This window comes from Dunckerocampus dactyliophorus, chromosome 7 (assembly GCF_027744805.1).
Source record: "Dunckerocampus dactyliophorus isolate RoL2022-P2 chromosome 7, RoL_Ddac_1.1, whole genome shotgun sequence".
NCBI classification, from domain to species: domain Eukaryota; kingdom Metazoa; phylum Chordata; class Actinopteri; order Syngnathiformes; family Syngnathidae; genus Dunckerocampus; species Dunckerocampus dactyliophorus.
In genome coordinates this window covers 21,061,362-21,084,643 of record NC_072825.1, presented here as the reverse complement: position 1 = coordinate 21,084,643, position 23,282 = coordinate 21,061,362, and the positions used below count along the sequence as shown (strand labels likewise).

At 42.8% G+C, this 23,282-nt stretch overlaps 2 protein-coding genes across 2 annotated transcripts in view; both read left to right on the top strand.

The window, feature by feature from the left end:
* Positions 1 to 3,602: 3,602 nt before the first annotated feature.
* Positions 3,603 to 6,010, top strand: LOC129184748 (chemerin-like receptor 1). The gene is made up of 2 exons (XM_054781010.1): positions 3,603 to 3,627; positions 4,842 to 6,010. The coding sequence occupies exon 2, from the start codon at positions 4,853 to 4,855 to the stop codon at positions 5,963 to 5,965; it is 1,113 nt and encodes a 370-aa protein (XP_054636985.1). The 5' UTR covers positions 3,603 to 3,627; positions 4,842 to 4,852; the 3' UTR covers positions 5,966 to 6,010.
* A 2,028-nt stretch (positions 6,011 to 8,038) lies between these two features.
* The window catches only part of znf1035 (zinc finger protein 1035), a 57,914-nt gene continuing 42,670 nt past the window's right edge, over positions 8,039 to 23,282 (top strand). Inside the window, exon 1 of the mRNA XM_054780988.1 lies at positions 8,039 to 8,156. The gene's annotated coding sequence lies outside the window, so the exon portion shown is untranslated. The remainder of the gene's footprint in view (positions 8,157 to 23,282) is intronic.

Below are 23,282 nucleotides of genomic sequence, written 5' to 3'. Positions count from 1 at the left end.
TGGTCGGATTTCCGTGAGGAGGAACACAGATCAAATGAGTAATACATTTGCATCATAAGAATGCCTCCTCAAAAAAATCAAACCTCGCAAATCGCTCTGTGTTATATTTGCCACCCACTGTATTCCTGCACACTGTCGCATCTCCATTCTTGTGTATGTGACAAAGACGCTCGCATCTTCTTCCGCGACGGAGCGACACGGCTATCTTGTTTACGTGTGTTCCATGTAATGTCTGGAAAATGTAATACTAGTGCATCAAGATAGATCAGGGTTAGGGAACCTATGGCTCGGGAGCCAGATGTGGCGCTTTTGATGACTGCATCTGGCTCTCAGACATTTCTTAACATGATAAAATGTATTCATTTTAATTATTTTATTGCTGACATTTTAGTAAAACATTACAGAAATCCCAGTGTTAAAAATAACATTGAAAATATAAAACCTTCTTATGCATTTTAATCCATCCATCCATTTTCAATACGGGTGTCCAGAGCTATTGCCAGATGTCCTTTCAATATTTTCAGGGTCAGACACCAAAACTTGATTATTAATGGGTAAAACGGTAACCTACCGGGGTCATTGAAATGTCAAGAAGTAAACTTTCCTTCTTTAATCAAATAATCGGCGAGCTAATTCTTCAGAGGCATCAATTTTGACGAAGAAGATGACGAAAAAAATGAAAGATACAGAGTACGGTGCAAAACCATGCAGCACATTAATGGTAAGAAGTATTTTATTTATTATTGGATAGCATCAGTATAGCAATGTTAATAAAAATAATAAATTCAGAGACTTATATTCTAAAATTGCTGGTCTTGATTAAAAATGCATGCATTTAGTTGTATTCAATGTTAAAAAATATTATATGGCCCTCACGGAAATACATTTTAAAATACCTATGTGGCTTTCGTGGCTCTTTTAGCCAAAAAGCTTCCCGACCCCTGAGATAGATGAACTCCACAAAAGCTCCAACTACAGTAGACGTCCAAATATGGTCATGTTTAGTGAAAATAAAACTACATACTAAGAACTAATGATTAAAATTCTGATTCATAAACCAAATAATGTACTTGTTTTTTGTAAACAATTCATTTGTGATGCCTATATATGTAATAAAACATTTACATTTATTTCCACCCATACATTTTCTATGCCGCTTGTCCTCACAAGGGTTGCGGGGGTATGCTGGAGCCTATCCCTGCTCACTTTGGGTGAGAGGTGGGGTACACCCTGGACTGGCCGCCAGTCAATCTCAGGGCACATATAGACAACCATTCACACTCACGTTTATATTTATTTGTATTTTAAGATTATATAAATAGAATATCAACAGAATGTTTAAGCTTTAACATGCCAAAACATGCAGGTACAGGATCGCTGTATGCATTCTTTCAGATGACCCTCTATGTACAGTACCTGTATATTAATTTGATGTGTGTCTCCCATGGGAACTATTTATCATCCATCCATCCATTCATTTTCTCTACCGCTTGTCCTCACTAGGGTGGTGGGTATGCTGGAGCCTATCCCAGCTTTCTTCGGGCGAGAGGCAGAGCTGGTCGGTTCACCATAAAATTGCGATTGTAAAATTTGCTGCTGTTTTGTTCTTCATGTAACCAGCAGGGGGAACTCTTTTGCATTTCTTTTAATTGTCAGTTTACAGTTGCCAAAAGGAATAAACCCTGAATGATGTTCATTCGTCATCATTATGCATATAAAAGAAACCCAATCTCCAAATAGTATTACTTCTATGTGACTGCAAGGTAGTTATTTTTCTGTTGCATATGGTGCAATGGTTGCGTCATTTACATCAAGTGGATTTTATGTTGTATTACTATACGCTGTTACTCCCTGTCTTTATTGGCTTCCCCCAGTTTGATTGTGTCGCCGACTTTTGTAACCGTTGTTTCCCGACAGTCATTCTGCTAGGTTTTCATTGGTTGTCAGTATAATCTCCTTTCTGTTCTTGGCTTCTTGTTAAATGTCATAAAATGCTGACCAAGTACCTTTCCAAGAGTTCAGATATGTCTTGCGTAGATCTAATTTTTTTTAGATATCCCCTGATCCATTGCATTATGGAGTTAAAATGGCTGTACCATGTTGTTCCATTCCTGGATGTCATATTTCCAATCTGAACTTGCCAAGTCCAAGGCTCCCGAAATTGTATGTCTGTCATGTGAATATTGTTATTGAGAAGCGGCCATAGTCTCACGCAGGGTCATGTGCTTTTGGGCCTAATTTCTGTCTCTTCTGGTGTCGGTTTGGCTCAGTGTTTTTATTGGGTTTCTCAATGCGTGCTTCATCCATGTCTGGTTCTGTTCATCTTTAGTGATTTCAGTTTCTTGTATTTCCCCTTTTGGCTGTCAGTTAGTATAGGCTAATAGGTTACAGTACCATCCTACCATGACAGCAAGCTCATTGTCAATAATTGTGACTGCCATAATAACATTGTAGTCGGCTTAAATTATTGACTGAAGATAATGGATAAGTATGTATTACTGTCATGGTGACTTGTTGCTGTGGTTACATTTTCATTTCTCCGTCAGTACAGCTGGGCTCAAGTCTTTTTGTTCCAATATGTTATACTATCTACATCAAATACCAGCAACTCGTGCCAAGTAAAAACAAAACAACTGATAACGGGACACACTGGAGAAGCCGTCCAAGTGTCAAGGACAGAACCTGAACCATGTTTTTACATCATAACTGAAAGTACTACTGTTCGGATTATGGATTAACGCCATAGCTGACTCACCAGAAGTAAATAGAGAGACAATTGATGATCCTGTGGATAATTTAAACGTTCAACACCTTTGTGATATTAACGTGGTTGGGGGAGGAGGCTGCCAAATCCAAGAGTTTTGGCTTAGTGGAAAAGAATGCAGATTTACCTTGTACACAACCTTCAGATTTATGGAGTATTTTATGAAAATAAGCTTACTGCAGTGCCCCACTGGGATCCAATATCATTATAAAAGCCCTGAAATGAGTAAAATAGGGCCCCTTTAACCTTCATACTGTAAGGCAGCAGGAGTCTAATATTGCATTAATAATGTTAACCATGTGAGCATTTCCAACACTGTAAATATGTTGGAAATGTAAATATGATATGTCATTTCAAAAGTAGATACAGTTTCCTTATCTTTTATTGTCTTTTCTTTCAAGGTGGACTCTATGGAGACGAGAGGAGACAAGCCTCTGGAACATGATGGACACAAAGAAAGCGGAGAGGTTGGTGGGAGTTTGTATGGAATGCATGGCTAGTGATGGCAAAACCGGAGACTTGTGAGTAATGGAAAGCATATGTGGAAGATCAAGACAGGGATAAGTAGGAGGGCAGGAAGTGTCTATTTCAAAATAAAACATCAAACACAACAAGCATTGAATAGTGGGGGTAATAAGAGACATGCTTATCTTGCTTATCAATTAATACATTTTAATGAAAACTTTTCAGAATTACAATATATGAATACTACAAAGTCAAGGATTTTAATTTGAAATGCTGTCTTGATTTGAGACACTCAAAGTGAGCAGTGTCATCACACTTCTGTTGCTTTATTTGCGCAATGGATTGGGGCTGCTTCTTCATTTGACCTATCCTAACCCAACCGGAGAGCTTTGAGAAAGGTACAGTGCAGTTGTTATTATTGTTGTTTGAGATATTGACAAGGGCAAAAAAAATTGATACTGTCTATGGCATAATTAGAATAAACGTACAGTCTAAAAAAGACACTGTGGTCGGTCATAACTGCATGGTATATATCCCAATTAACATGTGGGAACAAAAAAAAAAACTTTGTGAGGCAATTCAAACGTTGGCAAAAGTTATGTGATAGATGCTTCTGAGATTATGTTCTTGTTTTCAATATGTGTTCTAGTGACTTGCCTCAAAGTTTTACACCTTAGACAATACATGAGTGCCCTAAATAACTGTTCACTCCAAATGCATTTCAGGACCGAATTTTCCAATAACGACAGTAGTCTGCATCTTCTCCGGTTTCCTCCAACAAAAAACTTGATTGGACATACTAAATTGTGAACGGTTGTTTGTCTCTCTGTGCCCTGTGGTTGACTGGTGACCAATCCAGTGTACGCTGCCTCTCACCCAAAGTCAGCTGGGATAGGCTCCAGCTCACCCACAAACATAATGAGGAATAGCAGTATCAAAAATGGATGAATAGATGGAAGTCTCCAATAATATTTTACATAGTAAAATAGAGGAAATGCTTTAAATAAGACCCTGAGGCACACCTTTATTGATGGACAGGAATACAGTTTAGCCTAAATTCATATCAACTCTAATCAAATTAAGCCACAAAAAAAGAGGTTCACTTCGTTGGTTAGCAAATGGAAATAATGAAATTATGAAGTAACCATGTTATTGTCAACAGAGGAAATTGCAGCAGTGTTGCGTAATTGCCTACCCTCTGTGAGCAGCATTGGTGTAAGACTGTGCTTCTCCAATAGTGGGGTGTGGTGAACTGTCTTGGGCGACGTGAGAGGCAGGGAGGGCTTTCAATATTAGTGCAGACCTGCCAACATGTATGAATTTGTCGTACTCAGCATACAATTTGAATCTTGAATACACTGTACGCTTCACTGCTCTCCATTTTGTTGCATTTCGCTTGTTTCAGTTTTGAGTTCAGTCTGTACAGTATACTGTAGATAAATCAATTGACATCAGTTTCTCAATGGTATTTCAAATCGGGGGGGCATGAAAACATTTTTGTCCTTCAGTGGTGGCAGGACAGACAATAACTGACAACCATTGGCATAAGCTACAGTCGAGGGTTATTGCACTGAAAGAAAAATCATACATTTTATTTTTATTTTCAATGCAGGTTTCAAGACAATGGAGATTACGGCCACACCTTTCTCTCGCATCAATAAAACAGGGGTAACTGGAGAAGATTTCTCTGAGTCAAACAACCTTTTTGGCAATCATACAACCGATCCATACGCTGAATTGAGGCGGTCTCTCAACACCATGTCTATCGTTGTTTATTCACTGGCTTTTGTCTTTGGCGTGCTGGGCAACGGTGTGGTTATCTGGGTAACTGGATTCCAGATGAAGAAAACGGTCAACACAGTCTGGTTCCTCAACCTCGCCGTGGCCGACTTCATCTTCACGGCATTCCTTCCTCTAAGCGTGGCGTACACGGCCCTAAATTTCCACTGGCCCTTCGGCAAGTTTATGTGCAAGATGAGTAGTGCAGTTAGCGCTCTCAACATGTTTGCCAGTGTCTCCATCCTGATGGTGATTAGCATCGACAGATGCGTATCCGTGGTGTGGCCCGTTTGGGCTCAGAACCACCGAAGTGTTCAGAAGGCGTCCCGTGTGAGTCTGGTTGTTTGGGGGGTGGCTGTGATTCTGAGCATTCCATACTTCATTTTCCGGGACACGGGACCATCGTTTTTTAGCGAAGACGTCATCAACTGCTTCAACAACTTTGTCTTTTCTGACGACTTCTTCACACCACATCTTAATGACCTCCGACTGTTTCGTCTTCAGGCCATGACCGTGACCCGCTTCCTTCTGGGTTTTGCTATCCCCTTCACGGTCATCGTCTCCTGTTATGCAGCTATAATCCACCGTCTCAGAAAGAACCGCAACCTTGCCAGTCACTCAAGTCGGCCTTTTAAGATCATCGCTGTTGTTATCATTGTCTTTTTTGTCTGCTGGGCTCCCTTTCACACCCTTGTTTTAATGGAGATAGTCAGCTACAGGTTTTTAAGTGTAGTGTTGCAAAATGTCATAACTATTGGAGTCCCAATAGCAACCAGTCTGGCCTTTATCAACAGTTGCCTTAATCCATTGCTCTACGTGTTCATGGGCCAGGATTTCAAAACTAGAGTTTGTACTTCCATCCTGAAAGTCCTGGAGAATGCTTTCCAGGAAGAGAGCTCTCATGCAGACTCAAAGACAGTTGAAACCAGTCAAGGCACTGACAATACTCAAGTATGACTGATGTATTGTGAACAAACAAATACAGAACTATTTTCTTGCAAATACAGGAAGATGTCTATTGCATTGTCTGTGAATATATTGTTACTGTCTGATGAAATGCTTGTGTATTTTATGACAATTTTGAAATTGTAATGTGTGTACTATTAGGACTGTGTCAATAAACAATCAATGAAAACTATTATCTCATTCTATTCTTGTCCGTTAAACACACAGACTTCTACTTCAGACCACACTCATTTTGTTTTCGACACAAGATCGTCAAGCCAGTTTTATTTCAATATTGTATATCAACCGGTGGTGGGCCGCCATGGCCAGCAAGGCTTTCTCTGCTGGCCCAAACACTACCAGAAGCACTGACCTACATTAACAAGTTAAATCGTAGTATTTGTTCCATGAAATTGTATTAATTCATTCCCAACAGTCTATTATTTTCATTCCATAGTGTCTCTTGGCTTCCAGTAGTGTATATGTGTAACCCGCCCTGTTTTGCACTGCCCGCACCGGGGCTTGAACACAGGACCTTCATAATGGGAGGCGAGGGCGCTGACCACGCGACTAAAAGCCCGGACTGTCGGCCGCGTGTTCAGCGCAGCTCTTGAAGCAGAGGGAGTGAGGTTTACCAACGTACACTCGCACAGCCCGGCATCCGTTACATTCACCCCCTCAAACCTCACTCCCATCCGGGTCACGGCACCAATGTAACCCGCCCTGTTTCGCACCTGCCCGCACCGAGGCTCAAACACAGGACCTTCGTAATGGGAGGCGAGGGCGCTGACCACGCGACTAAAAGCCCTCTTGAGGCAGAGGGAGTGAGGTTTACCAACGTACACTCGCACAGCCTCACAGGCTGGCATCCATTACATATGTATGTTAGATTTTTTTGGTCCAATAATATCAGAGGCAAGCAGCTGAGCTAACTAGTTAGCCTCTCCAATTTACTTATTCTAAAATTTAAGAAAGTGTTTCAAAGAGGACATAGGCGAAGAAGGACAAACTCAGAAGACAAAAAAATACCACTTCCACACGGAATGGGAGGAGAAGTTTTTTTCAATCTATTATGTTGAACATGCCTTGGCTGACTCCATGCAGTGTGAAGGTAATTTAATATAATCATGTCTCATCTTTGCACTTACTGACGCCTAGTGACCAGAATACTACATATAACTTGTCGTTCAATATTTTTTGACTAATAAGCCATAGTCAACCACAAAACAGTGATAATTTATTTATTTATTTTTTAAAAATGATAAAGTGAGGCAGCGATGTTCGAACCACAATGTAGCGAGGGACGACTGTTTTTACTAATCCGCCAGAAAAACATCCCAGGAACATTTCCATGTGGACAGGACCTAAGGACCTACAGTTGTGACATAGGCCATATACAAGTGTAGACATGGTCTGTTAAACTGAGGATGTAGGTGATTTGCAAATGTAACATGTACTGTATATACCATGTACATATGTAAAATAAAAATGATAATGTATACCTTATGTATTTAAATATTTTTCATTTGTATCATATGCTGTATGAATGTTGTCCTGGTGTCATCATTCTTATATTGTACGTTTTTCATCTATATTGCACAAACAGTACTTTACATTTTAAAAAGTACTCCTATAAATTCTATTCTTGTCAGATCATTCTACTATAACACTTTATTATGCTTAATAACAAATTAAAAGATTTAGAAAAATGACATTAAATCACTTAGTATTTAGACATTAAATTTAAAACAGATGTACTTTATTTTTACTGTTGAAAAGTGAGACAAACAGAAGCAAAGAAAGACATTAATTTTTTGGGTCATAAGCAATGGATTTGCACGCGTCGCCATGTTGAAAAACCCCAACCGGAAGAGATGTTCTGTAAGAGAAGATTACTATACAAACTTTGAAAGCCAACAATGCTTTATATTGTCAATCAAAGTCTGCATGCGGAAATTAAAGCATTATTGATTTGCTTCAATACACAATTCATAGTCGAATCAGTGCTACCATTAGGCAACAAGCACTTCGTTTGCGTTAGTATTTTGGTCATTGTGCTATACGGGTCTCCTTCAGTTGTAGAAGATCTTTGGGTGTCTTCGGCCTGCAGTAACAGGAAGCTGTCTGCTAGCAGAGAAGAGCACAATTATTGGGAATCTCCATAAAGCCTTCTTTATTGTTAACAAGTATCACCAATGTTTCGGTAAGTGATATATCATTTAACTACGTGGATATACTGGTTGACAGTTACGTCCTTTACATAAAATTTCCCTGCTATATGGGGGTAAGCTCGCGGTGGCTAACACCAGGCTACCACCCGAGAACAAATGAAGCGAAATACTCGGAGTAAAATGGCGAACTGCTCTTGATTACTCATTCACTGTTTTAACACTTGATATGTTATATATATTCTATCAGAAGGTAAGTTGTAACACAATAAACACGCTGTTTTAACATTAGGCCGTTTTCAAAGGGTGTGCTCTAGTCTCTAGTCTCCATCTGGCGGCATTATGGTTCACATCTACAGAATATTTTTACATTTGCGCTGCTCCTGTGGCATTTTTCCTGACATCGTGTGAATTTAATGAGAAAATCCTATTCGAGGTTTTAGTAGTTGGTGGAACGAACTCAAAGAGTAAAGTTTTGTTTATGCATGTGTCCCATATGTGTTTTATTTGGTGAAATGCTGACTGGTATCGTGGGTGGGTTGCATAAGTGCATTGTTCTTGGTCTCATGTTAACTTATGCTAGAGAAATGTGACCAGGGCGCCACCAGGAATTCTGGCCCCCATGAAAAAAAATCACCTTGACACCCCTCCCAAACCAGTGTATAATTTACTGCTAGTGAGTTGTCCATGCTATTGTTTGCATATAGTATGCTATTCAGTATTTGATGCTGCAAGAGAACATAACAAATGTGCTAAATCTGCTTTTACACTCTCACTGTAATTTTAATTGTAACGTTCCAAAATGTTTTTAACATTTATGAAATAAATAAAAACCATACACATACAGTGCATTGCCTTTTAAATCTACCAACAAGAAAGCAAAGTTGAAATGGAATCATTATTTGGAAAAATAATGTGCTTAAATTTCTGTCAATATTTTCTTTTTTTGTAATGGTAATATAAGCAAGATGAGAAATTGTCACAGACTTCCTGCAATGATACTAAGAGACATGTCATCGAACACAGTGTTGCTCACCTTGTTCACTGGGACAGGGAGGGGTAAAGTTATGGGGAGACAAAGCAGCTGCTGATTCTTTAGGGGTGTAATGATTCATCCACGACATCGATGTATCAATTTACATTTATAAAAGGTAATCAATCGATTGCATCGATATTCGGAAATAAAGTACAGTCAGACTTGTCTATAGCGGCCACTAGAGGGAGTCTGCAAAAGTGGCCGCTATAGAAAGGTGGCCTCTATAGACAGGTTGCCGTCCAGTTTGAATGTTGAACAGTAGAGGAAAAAAAAAGAAAAAAAGGGGAAAATAATAATAATGTTGACCAGTAGAGGGCACTGCGGACTGCGGATAAAAGTTGTACAGCACTACTAGGCTTGTTATTATCATGGTTCATGGTTCATGGTTTTAATTCATCCTGAACATGCATGAGTCAAACAGTAGCACATCACATAGTACAATTCACAATTTTGCATGTCCAAAAAGGAGTAGGAAGAAGCAAAGCTTATTTAATCCTACCCCTCATCAGTTTCACATCAGTTGCAATACATTTATTCACCTCTTGTTCTTCCAGGTGTACTTTGTAGGTCTACATGACAATGTAGTGCAATCATAGCCAAGGTTTTTACTTACTAAAAGGAAGCTAGAGGCTTAATAATAACTGATAGAATATATCCACAACCCACAGAACAAAGCTGTGCTAGTAATGTCTTATGCTTGTTTTTAATATTTTACTTTTTATACGGCAGTGTCATTACAGCTTTAGTTCATCAGGAAGTGACGGGAAGTGACGGTGGGCGTCCCGAGCAGGAGAGCTAGGCTCAGTGCTAGCTGTGAGTTTCGAGAGAGTTGGGAAGTGTGTTTATGTTGGCGTGGATGTAAAGTCCTGTAGTGTTCTCTGCTGTTAATAAAGCCATTAAAGTGCATCGGCGACGTGAGTCTCTCCTTCCCCACAACAAGCGGCATTACGGTATTGACCAGTGCGCACCAGGAAATAAACGGTGTCATTTCTTACAGGCATTGGCTGGACAGCTATGTAGTGGGGCTTGTTTAACCTTTGCCTTGTGGGCAAGCAGGAAGGAGAGACGATGCTGAGAGATGTGTGTGTGTTCTGAGCTGCTGTCTGGTGGCCGCGTTCAAGAAATAAAGTTGGCAGAAGAAACAGGAGAAGTTTCCTTCTTTGCTTCGGAGCTGAATAACACTGACAAGTTAACAGACTAGTAGCGAACGGAAAAGAAGACGGCTTTTTTGTGTCGAATACAGAAGATGAGGACTTTGATGGATTTGTGGATGAGGATTGATGAAAAATAACGTGAGTACATTCTAAAATACTTCAATTAAGTACAACCCAACTCAGTTTTGCTCCCGCTGCCGCATGCATGCTAGCGTATGTTTTTTTTTTATTGTAGCGTCGCTGGGAGCACGTCCTGTTCCCAGCCTACTTTGCGGTAATGTTTTGGTGCAAATGCTCTTAAAGTTACATGTTTGACCAGGAAATAGCAAGCTCAAAAGAAGACAGCTTTTTTATGCGGAACAACTGACAGCTTGTGTGGATCTTGTGAATGATTGTGACTGAGCTAGGACTCAGTAATTAAAGTCTACACACGACGGCTTCATTGATTGAAAAACGAAACTTTTTCGTGCATGAAGCTTCTACTTGAGTTGGTAATTTGGCCGCTATATGCAGTCAGATATTGACCAAGGGAGACAAAATGGGTGGCCGCTGGCTGCGTTAGACAGGTGACTGCTATACACAGGGTCTATAACATGTAAATTTGCTGGGGGGGATTTTTCAGTGGCTGCTATAGGCAGGTGGCCGTTCTATACAGGTGGCTGCTAAGACAGGTTTGACTGTATTGGATTTAAGCGCATCAGGGTTAATATTTATTTTTAGCACTTTTAATGATAAGACAAACGTTACGCTACGTTAACCAGCTCAGCAGCAATTCTTGTAAAGTTAGATAAAAACGTATACACTAGGTCCACAACTTACGAACACAATTGGTTCCAGACGACCCTTCACAATTGGCGTCATGACCAAACCCTGAAAACAATAACTTCAAGATTGATGCCTTTCATAGACCAAGCCAATGAGAGAATATACCACACAAGACACAGGCTATATCAACACCATTGCATTGCGCACTGCTGCTGGTACAGCCTACAGAAAATCCAACCATACCACTCCCAAAGAAAGAGTCTATCAACATCTTACACAAGGCCAACGACTGGGAGATTCTGATGGATGAGGAACATAAGCCAATAGTGTTCCCTTCAAATAGCAGAAACAGCCAAGCGTCCTGATATCACCATCTATTCAGAAAAAACAAGAACAGTAATCATAATAGAACTCACTGTTCCAATGGAGGAGAACCTGTCCAATGCGTATGCCAGAAAAAAGTGCAAGTACCAAGACCTAGTTGCCGAGTGTGAAAACAGAGGATAGTGTACCCACTACTTCCCAATTTAAATAGGGGCTTCTACAACACATCACTTACCAAATGTCTTGCTGCAATAGGAGTCCCAAGTTGTAAAAGAAAAGCCATCATGGACATCGCCTCAAAGACAGCACTGAGAGCAAGTTGTGTTATCTGGCTATGCCGTCAAAGCAAAGCGTTCAATCAGATGGACTTAACAACTCCAAACAGACTCACTGAGGAAAGGGGGACGGTTGAGCGCTCTTAAAACCGGTTTAACCCACCAAAGTCTAATCTGCAGTCCAGAGACCTCTAAGAGTAATGGAAGTGTTAATGTGTACATGCCAAACATGAGAAGAACCACAGTTCAAGTAACTTTTCCCAATGTCACCTTCACAAGTGAGAATTACAATGGAGTGCTCATCATAAAAAGGGTGAAATAAGGCTCCGGAGGTGACAGCACTGGTGATCTACCAATGAATAACTTGTTGGTACTACATGCATCACACAGCTATAACTTAGCTTTTCTTCACTTCTCCTCCCCCCTGTCTTCCTCTACCTGTTGCTCCCATTCACAGTGTCATAGTGCCCTCTACTGGTCAAGCATGTAGCAGTATAAATATGGATACAAGGCAAAATACATGAAAATATAGACCAGTCAGCTTGCGTTCGTATCTCCGAATGTTCGCAAGTCGGATGTTCGTAAGTTGGGGACCTAGTGTATAATAGCTCCCTGAATTTTTTTCAGCCTTCATCTTAGCGTACTTGCCTGCAACAAAACAAGACTGAATTGAATTTCTTACTCTCTCACAATGACACACACAGGCTTCTACAATCACGGACCTTTTCCACATAGATATTACCTTGTTTCAAGTGAATCACAGATATATCGTGAGGTACTACGAGCTAGCAAAGCTGCCGCTTGTGTTTACTCCGCTCTTAATGTTATTGTAGTAGTCGTGAGCTGCAGAGTTTTTCATGTGACTTTCACGCAGACACACACTATTCTCCACATTACATACATTCTTCCCATTGTTAATATATAGTCTGCTGAGCCTTTACAGCCAGACCGGCGAACTAATGTTATGGTACACTAACCAGCCTCCACCCTGGCGTGTGTCCCTCCAATAAAACAAGTGAATTGATTTTTTTTTTTAAGCGCTCTCTCTCAATCACACACATGCTTTTATTATCACGTACTGTTTAAGACTGTCAACATTGTCAGTAGCCTTCTTTTAAGTAATTAACAGATATGTCGGGAGGTACTATGAGCTAGCAGAGCTGTCGCTAATGTTTACTTCGCGCTTATGTTATTCTCTTGCTGACAGTAACGTTAGTAGTAGTTGTGAGATGTAGAGCACTGGGATGTTTATAACAATTTCGAGAGCGTTATCTGCGTTTAACTTGACATGTGTGTTTGCTCTCAGGACGTTCTGCACACGAGAAAACTTCCCTTTCAACTATGTGTGCGTGAGAGGGCACCGTCCGCTTCAGATTGGCTCTGCTACTAACGCGTGCTGTGGCTTGCTTAACCAATCAGATGGCCTCGTGGGTGGAGCAGTGCTCGAGACAGAAGTCCCAGCTGCCAGGAGAGTGAGAGAGGCGCGTCTGAGCCGAAATAACCCAGTTTTAAATTGATTTCTTGATCTCAGCCCGTTGGATTTGAAGGAAGGCAGATACCGATATACATCAAAATTCCAAGTATGGGACATGATTATAGGCCTGGTCGATAATCGGTCGATCACTACTCTAGACGCCCTACACCTTGGATGCAACACTCAAAACACTCAAAAAATGCCACTGCCTATGTTAATATACAGGGAGTGCAGAATTATTAGGCAAGTTGTATTTTTGAGGATTAATTTTATTATAGAACAACAACCATGTTCTTAATGAACCCAAAAAAACGAATTAATATCAAAGCTGAATATTTTTGGAAGTTGGAGTTGGGCTTTTTTAGTTTTAGCTATTTTAGAAGGATATCTGTGTGTGCAGACGACTATTACTGTGCATAATTATTAGGCAACTTCCTTTCCTTTGGCAAAATGGGTCAGAAGAGGGACTTGACAGGCTCCAAAAAGTCAAAAATAGTGAGATATCTTGCAGAGGGATGCAGCACTCTTAAAATTGCTTCTGAAGCGTGATCATCAAACAATCAAGCGTTTCATTCAAAATAGTCAACAGGGTCGCAAGAAGCGTGTGGAAAATAACTGCCCATGAACTGAGAAAAGTCGAGCGTGCAGCTGCCAAGATGCCACTTGCCACCAGTTTTGCCATATTTCAGAGCTGCAACATCACTGGAGTGCCCAAAAGCACAAGGTGTGCAATACTCAGAGACATGGCCAAGGGAAGAAAGGCTGAAAAACGACCACCACTGAACAAGACACAAGCTGAAACGTCAAGACTGGGCCAAGAAATATCTCAAGACTGATTTTTCTAGTCCCAAGAACCAGATTTGGCCACCGAAGACCAGGTCGCCTAGCCACCCGCCCTCGACCCCCGCCCAAAGCGCAATGCACCGGACCCTTATGCTTGCCCCCGCAGGTGGTGGGTCTACGGTGAGGAGATCCCGTGTGGCTTGTTCAGGCTGAGCCCGGCCGGGCCCCAGGGGTGAGCCCTGCCTGCGAGCCCCTCCCCCAGGCCTGGCTCCAGGGTGAGGCCCCGGTATCCCACGTCCGGGCGAGGTGCAGTCCCTCCTTGTGTGTTTATTCATCAGGGTCTTCTGAATCACTCTTAGTCTGGCTCGTCACCCAGGACCTGTTTGCCTTGGGAGACCCTACCAGTAATGTACCGGACCGTCGTGGTGAAAAGAGAGCTGAGCCGGAAGGCAAAGCTCTCAATTTACCGTTCGATCTATGTTCCCACCCTCACCTATGGTCACGAGCTTTGGGTCGTGACCGAAAGAACGAGATCGCGGATACAAGCGGCTGAAATGAGTTTTCTTCGTAGGGTGGCGGGACTCACCCTAAGAGATAGGGTGAGGAGCTCGGTCATCCGGGAGGAGCTCAGAGTAGAGCCGCTGCTCCTTCACATCGAGAGGAGCCAGCTGAAGTGGCTCGGGCATCTAGTCCGGATGCCTCCTGGACGCCTCCCTGGTGAGGTGTTACGGGGATGCCCAGCCGGGAGAAGGCCCCGGGGAAGACCTAGGACACGCTGGAGGGATTATGTCTCACAGCTGGCCTGGGAACGCCTTGGTGTCCTCCTGGTGGTGCTGGAGAAGGCAGTCGGGGACCGAGAAGTCTGGGCTTCCCTACTAAGACTGCTGCCCCCGCGACACTGACCCGGATAAGCGGAGGAAAATGGAATGGAATGGAATTGAATGATTTTTCTAAGGTTTTATGGACTGATGAAATGAGAGTGAGTCTTGATGGGCCAGATGGATGGGCCCATGGCTGGGTCGGTAAAGGCCAGAGAGCTCCAGTCCGACTCAGACGCCAGCAAGGTGGAGGTGGGATACTGGTATGGGCTGGTACCATCAAAGATGAGCTTGTGGGGCCTTTTCGGGTTGAGGATGGAGTCAAGCTCAACTCCCAGTCCTACTGCCAGTTTCTGGACACCTTCTTCAAGCAGTGGTACAGGAAGAAGTCCGCATCTTTCAAGAAAAACATGATTTTCATGCAGGACAATGCTCCATCACACGCATCCAAGTACGCATCCAAGTCCAAGCATGTTTTTCAAAATAAAGTGTAGTGAAACGTGTTTATATTTGATAGATATTTTATTTCAAATTAATCGTGGTCAATATGTAAATAATGGGCTATACATGTATCTATATAGCACATGGGTGTTCATCTCCTACTATATAAATAGAGAATATATGTGTTTATTTATTTTATTTATAAATGTACATTGTCAGGGGTGCACACAATCAAAATGATCTACCTCTTACTATAAAACATAGCATATATAAAATCTAACCGGTAAACTTTGCAACTACTATACTAAATATTAACTAGAGAATGCCTGCCTAAAATGCAGAATTGCAAATGCAGAAGCTCAACTGAAATATTGTAGAATGAATTTGAAATGTAGAATGACCATAGGAATATTTTGGAAGATGAGCTGAAGCTGCACTTAAATGCTGTCGAAATGTATCAATGTTCAAATGTAGAATGAGTGTACAAATATTTTAGAAGATGAGCTGAAGCTGAATTGAAATGGCGTGGAAGTGTAGAAAGAATTGGAAAAACGGAAGAACGGTAGTAGAATGTACAATGAATGTAAAAATTTGTAGTAATTTGTAATTGAGAAATGTGAAGTAGTTAGAAGTCTTTTTGTGAAAAGTATGAATTTTGGGAAGAATTATGAATTTTTGTTCAGTATACAGGTAGATGTTGAAAGCCTGAATGTCCTCAACGCGTTGAACAGTTTGATGTTGAAATGGCTTGAATCGGTTGAGAAATGTGGACTGTGAAACTTTTCTTAGAAAAAGAAAAGTTTGGGTTCCGTAAAATTTGAAAATTTGGCAAAAAGTGGGAATTTCTCAAACAATTTTTGTCTAAAACAGCGGCTTTTGAAGTGCTTACTTAGTGGAACGTTTTCATAGTTGGAATGTTTTGAATTCATTGACAAATGTAGGTAGTAGTATGGATGTTTGGAAAATAGCCTGTTCATTTTCAATGGGAACACTTAGTGGAAATTTTAGAATTTTGGGAAATGTGGAAATTTTAGGAATATGGAGAAAAGAGAGCACACATTGTGTGAATAAGTGGAACAATTTTGTGTTGAAATATTGGAATAAGTTGAAAAATGTGGCCTGTGGAAGTGGGCAAAAAACGAGACGGAGTAAAAAGAAGAATTGGTGCAGAATTTTAGTGTGAATACTGCTTTCCTCGTTCTGCTGTGGGACTTCAACACTCATGTTGGCAGCAACATTGAGACCTGGAGCGGTGTGATTGGGAGGAGGTGTTCTGTTATTGGATTTATGTGCTCGTTACAGATTGTCCATAACAAACACCATGTTTGAACATAAGGGTGTTCACATGTACACCAGGACACCCTGGGCCTCAGTTCGATGATTGCAGTCACATGTTTTGGACACTCGGGTGAAGAGCGGGGCAGAGCTCTCAGCCGATCACCACCTGGTGCTGAGTTGGCTCCGATGGTGGGGGAGGATGTTCCATAACTCCATTGTCGAGGCGACTGATTGGAGCTGTGCCCGTAAGATGGTCGTTGCCTGTCGTGGCGGTATTCCCAGAACCCGTTGGTGGACACCAGTGGTGAGGAATGCTGTCAAGCTGAAGGAGGAGTCCTATCGGGCCTTTTTAACCCATTGGCCTCCGGAGGCAGCTGACAGGTACCGGCAGGTCAAGCGGTCTGCGGCTCTGGCGGTCGGACAGGGGAGGAGTTTGGAGAAGCCATGGAAGAACGACTTCCGGGCAGCTTCGAAGAGATTCTGAACCGCCATCTGTCATCTCGGTAGGGGGAAGCAGTGCACAGTCAACAATGGGGATGGTGTGCTGCTGACCTCGACTCAAGATGTTGTGTACCGGTGGAAGGAATACTTCGAGGGCCTTCTCAATCCTACCAACACGTCTTCCAATCAGGAAGGAGTGCCAGGGGACTTGGCGGTGAGCTCTCCTATCTATAGGGTTCAGGTTGCCAAGGTGGTCAAAAACTTTTCGGTGGTAGGGCTCCGGGGGTGAATGAGATCCTCCCAGAGTTCCTTTAGGTTTAAGGCTGGATGCTGTGGCCGTGTCTTGGTTGACACGACACTGCAGCGTTGCGTGGACATCGAGGACGGTGACTCTGGATTGGTAGTGATCCCTTTTTTTAAGAAGAGGGAACGGAGGGTGTTTTCCAATTATTGTGGGATCACACTTCTCAGCTTTTCTACGATCCGCTGGATCGTTGAATTTCATATTCAGGAGAAGCACTGTGGTTTTCTTCCAGGTTGTGGAACTGTGGACCAGCTGTACACTCTTGGCAGGGTCCTTGAGAATGCATGGGAGTTTGCCCAACCAGTCTACATGTGTTTTGTGGACTTGGAGAAGGCATTCGACCTTGTTCCTTGAGGAATTCTGTGGGGAGTACTCCGGGAATATGGGGTAACTGACCACCTAATTTAGGTGGTTTATTCCCAGTATGACCGGTGCCAGAGTTTGGTTAGCATTGCCAGCAATAAATTGGACCCTTTTCCAGTGAGGGTTGGACTCTGCCCCAGCTGCCCTTTGTCACTGATTCTGTTCATTGCTTTTATGGACAGAATTTTTAGGCGCAGCTAGGGTGTTGAGGGGTTTTGGTTTGGTGGATGCAGGATTACGTTTCTGCTTTTTGCAGATGATGTGGTCTTGCTGGCTTCATCGAGCCGTAGCCTTCACCTTTCGCCTGGATTAGTTCGCAGCCGAGTGTCAAGTCCGAGTCCATGCTTCTCGTTCGGAAAAGCCATCTACGGGTCGGGGATGAGCTTCTGCCCCAGGTGGAGGAGTTAAAGTACCTTGAGGTGTTATCTTTGATATTTGCAGACAATGCGGTCCTGATGGCCTCATCGGGCTGTGACCTTCAGCGTTTACTGGAGGGTTTGCATTTGAGTGTGAAGCTTCTGGGATAAGACTCAGCACCTCCAAATCCCAGGCCATGGTTCTCAAGTCGGAAAAGGGTGGCTTGCTCCCTCCAGGTTGGGAATGAGGTCCTGCGGAGGAGTTCAATTATGTTGGGGTCTTGTTCAGGAGTGAGGGAAGGTTGGCGTGTGAAGTAGGCGGATCAGCGCAGCGTCTGCACTAATGCGGTCGCTGTACCGGAGCGTCGTGAAGAGAGAGCTTAGCCGGAAGGCGAAGCTCTCAATTTACCGGTCGATCTATGTTCCCACCCTCACCTATGGTCATGAGTTTTGGGTTGTGATGGAAAGAACAAGATTGCGGATACAAGCGGCTGAAATTAGTTTCCTCCGTAGGGTGGCTGGACTCACCCTAAGAGATAGGGTAAGAAGCTCAGTCATCCGGGAGCCACTGCTCCTTCACATTGAGAGGAGCTAGTTGAGGTGGTTCGGGCATCTAGTCTGGATGCCTTTCCCTGGTGAGGTGTTCCGGGCATGCCCAGCTGGGAGAACGCCCCAGGGCTGGAGGGATTATGTCTCACAGCTGGCCAGGGAACGCCTTGGTATCCTCCCGGTGGAGCTAGAGGAGGTGGCTGGGGACTGGGAAGTCTGAGCTTCCCTACTGAGACTGCTGCCCCCGCGACCCAAACCCGGATAAGCGGGTAAACACTTTTTCACACCACTGTATCTTTCAGTAAAAGCGCAATGAAATGCTTTGAAGGTACCTAAAAATGTCACAAACATGGTCCAAAATGGTGCCGTATCTTGCTCATAAAGCGGACCAAGTGGATGGACCCCGCTTCAGGAACGCACAGCAGCTGAAAGTTCCATCGTTTTGTATTATTTATGTCATTGTCTTTGTGAAACACTGTTGCATATCACAAAACGACAACATGCAAACGGGCTGAAATTTACAGATTGGTGTTTTATACACAACAGACACGAAGAAAATATTCAACATTGTTTCTCCTGTTTATTCAATGTGTTTGCAGTATAATTTTATTTGGTCATAGCTGCAAATCACTGTAGTCTGTGTGTCATGCCCCTTGATGTGACAGCACCCTCTCTAGTCCCCCTTTCAGGAGACAGACCCACAAGCATACAGGGTGGGCCAAAAGGAGTTACCCATCGTTTTTTCTGCACTATTCAAAAATGCTTGCAGACAAACATGACACACATTGAACACAGTTTCCATACTTTATTGTCAACCACCAAAAAGATTTACATCTCAATATGGCCACCCTTTGCCTTTATCATAGCCTGGAGATGACCTGGCACTGCCTGGCATGAGCGCCGCACTATCTCTGCATCAAGTTTTGACTATGATGTCATCAAAGCTTTCTTCAAAGCGGTGACACTGCTGTGAGATACTCTTGAGACCTCCCTCTCCAGGATAGACCAGATCGCAAAGTCCATTGGGTTGATGTCCGGACTTGATGGAGGCCACATGTTCTTGTCCCAGAAGCCAGGAAAGTGCTCCTTGCACCAGGTTTGTGTGACATTGGATGTGTGAGCGGGTGCACCATCTTGTGTGAAAATATACTGGTTTCCAAACGCATTGGTACACCATGGCAACACGTTTTCTTCAAGCATTTGAATGTAGACCTGGCTGTTCACTTTCACACCCTCCTGAATGAAGACCAAAGGAGATTTTGAGCCATCAGATGCAACAGCAGCCCACACCATGACTCCAGCTGGCTTCTGACGACGGAAATGAGTTCTGCAGCCTTCTGGTAGGTGCTGTGTACTATGTGCATAAACCCTGTCATTCTGGGAATTGACCACTGCCTGAACGGTGAAGATCTTCTCATCAGACCAAACCAGGACTTTGTTTGTGGCACTCTGGATCTCCTGCAGCATCATTTTCCCCCTGTGAAGCCGTTTTTTCTTTGAAGCGGCTGAAATTAGTTGTCTGTGTTGTATTTTTAGTGCTTTCAGTCTAAGATCCTGTTTGACAATTCTTCTCAATGAAGTTCTTGAGATGTTCACTTCCTTTGCTGTTGCCCTCATGCTCCTGCGAGGATTCCTTTGGACTCTCTTCCTCACCATCTCAACAACCCTTTTGGTTCGGACTGAACGTTTTCTTCCATGGATTGGCTTGCTGGTGGTCTCGCCAGTCTCCTTGTATCGTTTCATGACATTGTAGCCAGTCTTACGACAAACATTCACCTTTTTCATGATTTCCTTTGTTGTCAGTCCAGCCTCCTTCAAGGCCACAATCTGGTCACGCTTACCCTTCGATGCCATACTCGACACTCATTAGGAGTAAACAACTGAACTTTGGTACATCAAAAGCTATACCTTTTGAGAGAAACTATCCAAAATTTTAAGCTTCTAGGACAAAACCTAAGCGAACACGATAGAGATATGCGATGGGTAACTCCTTTTGGCCCACCCTGTAAAACAAAATCTGTTTCCATGGGAATTAAGACGGTAAATAGCAGCCATGTGCTGCTAAGTGAAATCAGTTTTCCGCTAGTCTGGATCATTCAAGTGTGCTTTAGTACAATGCCAAGGACAAAAGGCATCAGCAATGATCATAAGAGAACAAATATTGCTCATCATCTTCGAGGGGTTTTAGGCCATTTCCTTTGGAACATTTTGTAGTCCTTGAAAAAGCATTCAACACATTTGCCCAGGAGTGGACGTCCAAGTTCACCTCAAGGTCACACTGAAATGTTCAGTGAAATGGCAATAATCGCAAGAGTAAGGTCTCAGACTCTTCAGGTCCCGCCAGTAGGGTTGCCGGGTGAAGGATTATTTATTTGTAAAAACATAGCAGGACAGCTGATGTTGGCTAAGTTGCATCCAAATATAATACAGGATGTTCGGAACGACGTTCTTCGGATAGACAAGACCAAAGATGAGATATATTGCCATAACTGACAGCACAATCCTTAGCAAAAACTCAAAACAGCATATTACCACAATGATCAAATCCCAACTCTCCACCAAGGTGGTGGCAGGATGATGGACCACTCCCACTTGGTGATCTGTACTTGTGCACATTGGGCACCTGAAGTCTGGATTTTTTTTGCCAAGTATGAGCACTTTGTGGCAGTGTTGGGCGATTATGTGAATGTGATCGCGATCAGGGGATTACGGTGATCAGCTATGAGCATATTTACTCAATGAAACATGACGGATATGTCTGTGACGTCGATTCAGAGTCAACCTTTTCCTACAAGTTGCTGGAGAAGTAAACAGAATAACAAAAGGTAGCATTAAATGCAGAGCTGACGGCAGGAAAATAGATGTAAGCCATGATTTGGGAGTTATCCTCTAAAGATGAGGGTATTGTTGAGAAGAAAGGTTCCCTATTGTCGGTTTGTGTGGCGGTGGTGTAGTAATCCAAAGTGATGTGGAGCAAATCAAGCCAATGTGCAAGGTATGTCAGAGATTGGTGCCCTTAAAAACTGGAAACACAACAAACCTATTTAATAATAATAAACACCTATTCTGGTGCACAGGACAATTCCCTGTCCACAGCATGGTTGGAAGAGGTAGACTCAGGCGTGAATGTGTTGTATAACCAATAGGGCTGGGTAAAACAATCGATTCAATACATGAATGTTGGATTTCAATAAAATGTTGTGATTTTGATGTCAATTCATAAGACATCATATCAGGGCTGCACAGTGGCCTAGTGGTTAGTGTGTTAGCCACAAAGTCAGGAGACTGGAGAGATGCAGGTTAGAATATCTGTTTTGAGTTTGCATGTTCTCCCCATGCGCGCTTGGGTTTTCTCCGGGTATTCCAGTTTACTCCCACATTTCAGAAATATGCATGTTAGGTAAATTGGAGACTCTAAATTGTCCATAGGTATGAATGTGTGAATGGTTGTTTGTCTATATGTGCCCTGTGATTGGCTGGCGCCCAGTCCAGGGTGTGCCCGGAGACTCCAGCATACCCCCGCGACCCGAGTGAGGAATAGCGGCATAGAAAATGCATACAAGGATGGAAGGGCAATGATATCGACCGCCCGCCCGCCCTGCCTTCACTCCACCACCCGTAGTCCTGTGGCTGATGAAGCAGCAGAGCGTTTATGTGAATGTGTTGACGAGCATGTGTACAGAGGTAAAAGTCAAGCTGTCCCTACAGAAGACTGACGTCTGGAACCATTTCGATTTTAAAACAACAAAGGATAAAGAGCTGGATAAACCAAAGCAGTTTACAAGATCTGCCAAGCAGAGGTCAGTTATTGTAGACTCTCTCCAAGGCCAAACAAAAGAAACCGAGGGGCTCCATAGCGTAACCATCCTATTCTCTGTGGGCCGTTAAGGTAGCAGAGGCCATCACACCTTTTTACACCCATACTTAGTGGTGGAGAACGAAGCCTTCAAACGGCTCATTCAGGTGCTCGAACCACACTATGTAAAAGTGTAAGTGTAAACATCTGACTGAAACGGCTATCCCCATGATGAACACATGGGTGAAAGACAACATCCTAACGAAAATGCAGTCAGCAGAGTTTCACCATAACCTGTGACACCTGGAATGTTACAGTACAAGTACACTTTCACTTGCAATTCCTTTCTAATTCAAAAATTGCACTTTTGAGACTTGAGACAATTTTGTTTATATTTTAAGTTTAAACTGTCCAATTTACAAGTTTGCACTTAAAACCTGTTTATCGTGACTAGAAAAATAAAGTTTGTATTTTGTAAGAGTTGAGCCGTTTTCCTTATTTATGAGTAGACTGAATCGGATCGAAACGATTTAGAACTTTATGAATCAAGATCAAATCGATTTAGGAAATTGGCCATAATACCAGGTTTTAATAACCCATGTGATCTTTGTCTTAAATTATTAATGTTAACCGTCAAACAGCATAATGGATTACACATAACTAGACCGACGAATCACACAGGAAAGTAGTGCAACAATGCAGTTTGGGATCACGAATTCATGACGCATGGACAATGCCCAGGATGAGCACAGGAGCACAGTCTCACTGCACAGGACGAGTGCAGTGAGAGCAGGGGACAGGGAAGGGAGTGTGTGGAAAAATGGGGCAAGAAAACTGTCCCAGTTGGAGTGTGCCCCAAGAACTGCGAAATTGTGACTGCTCTAGATAAAATGAGCAAACATCAAGACGAATGGGCCAAAATTGCACAACAGTGTAACAAACATCACTGCATGTTGCTTATATTTTTTTGGATGAGTAATTGTGGTTGTATCTGAGGTTTTCAG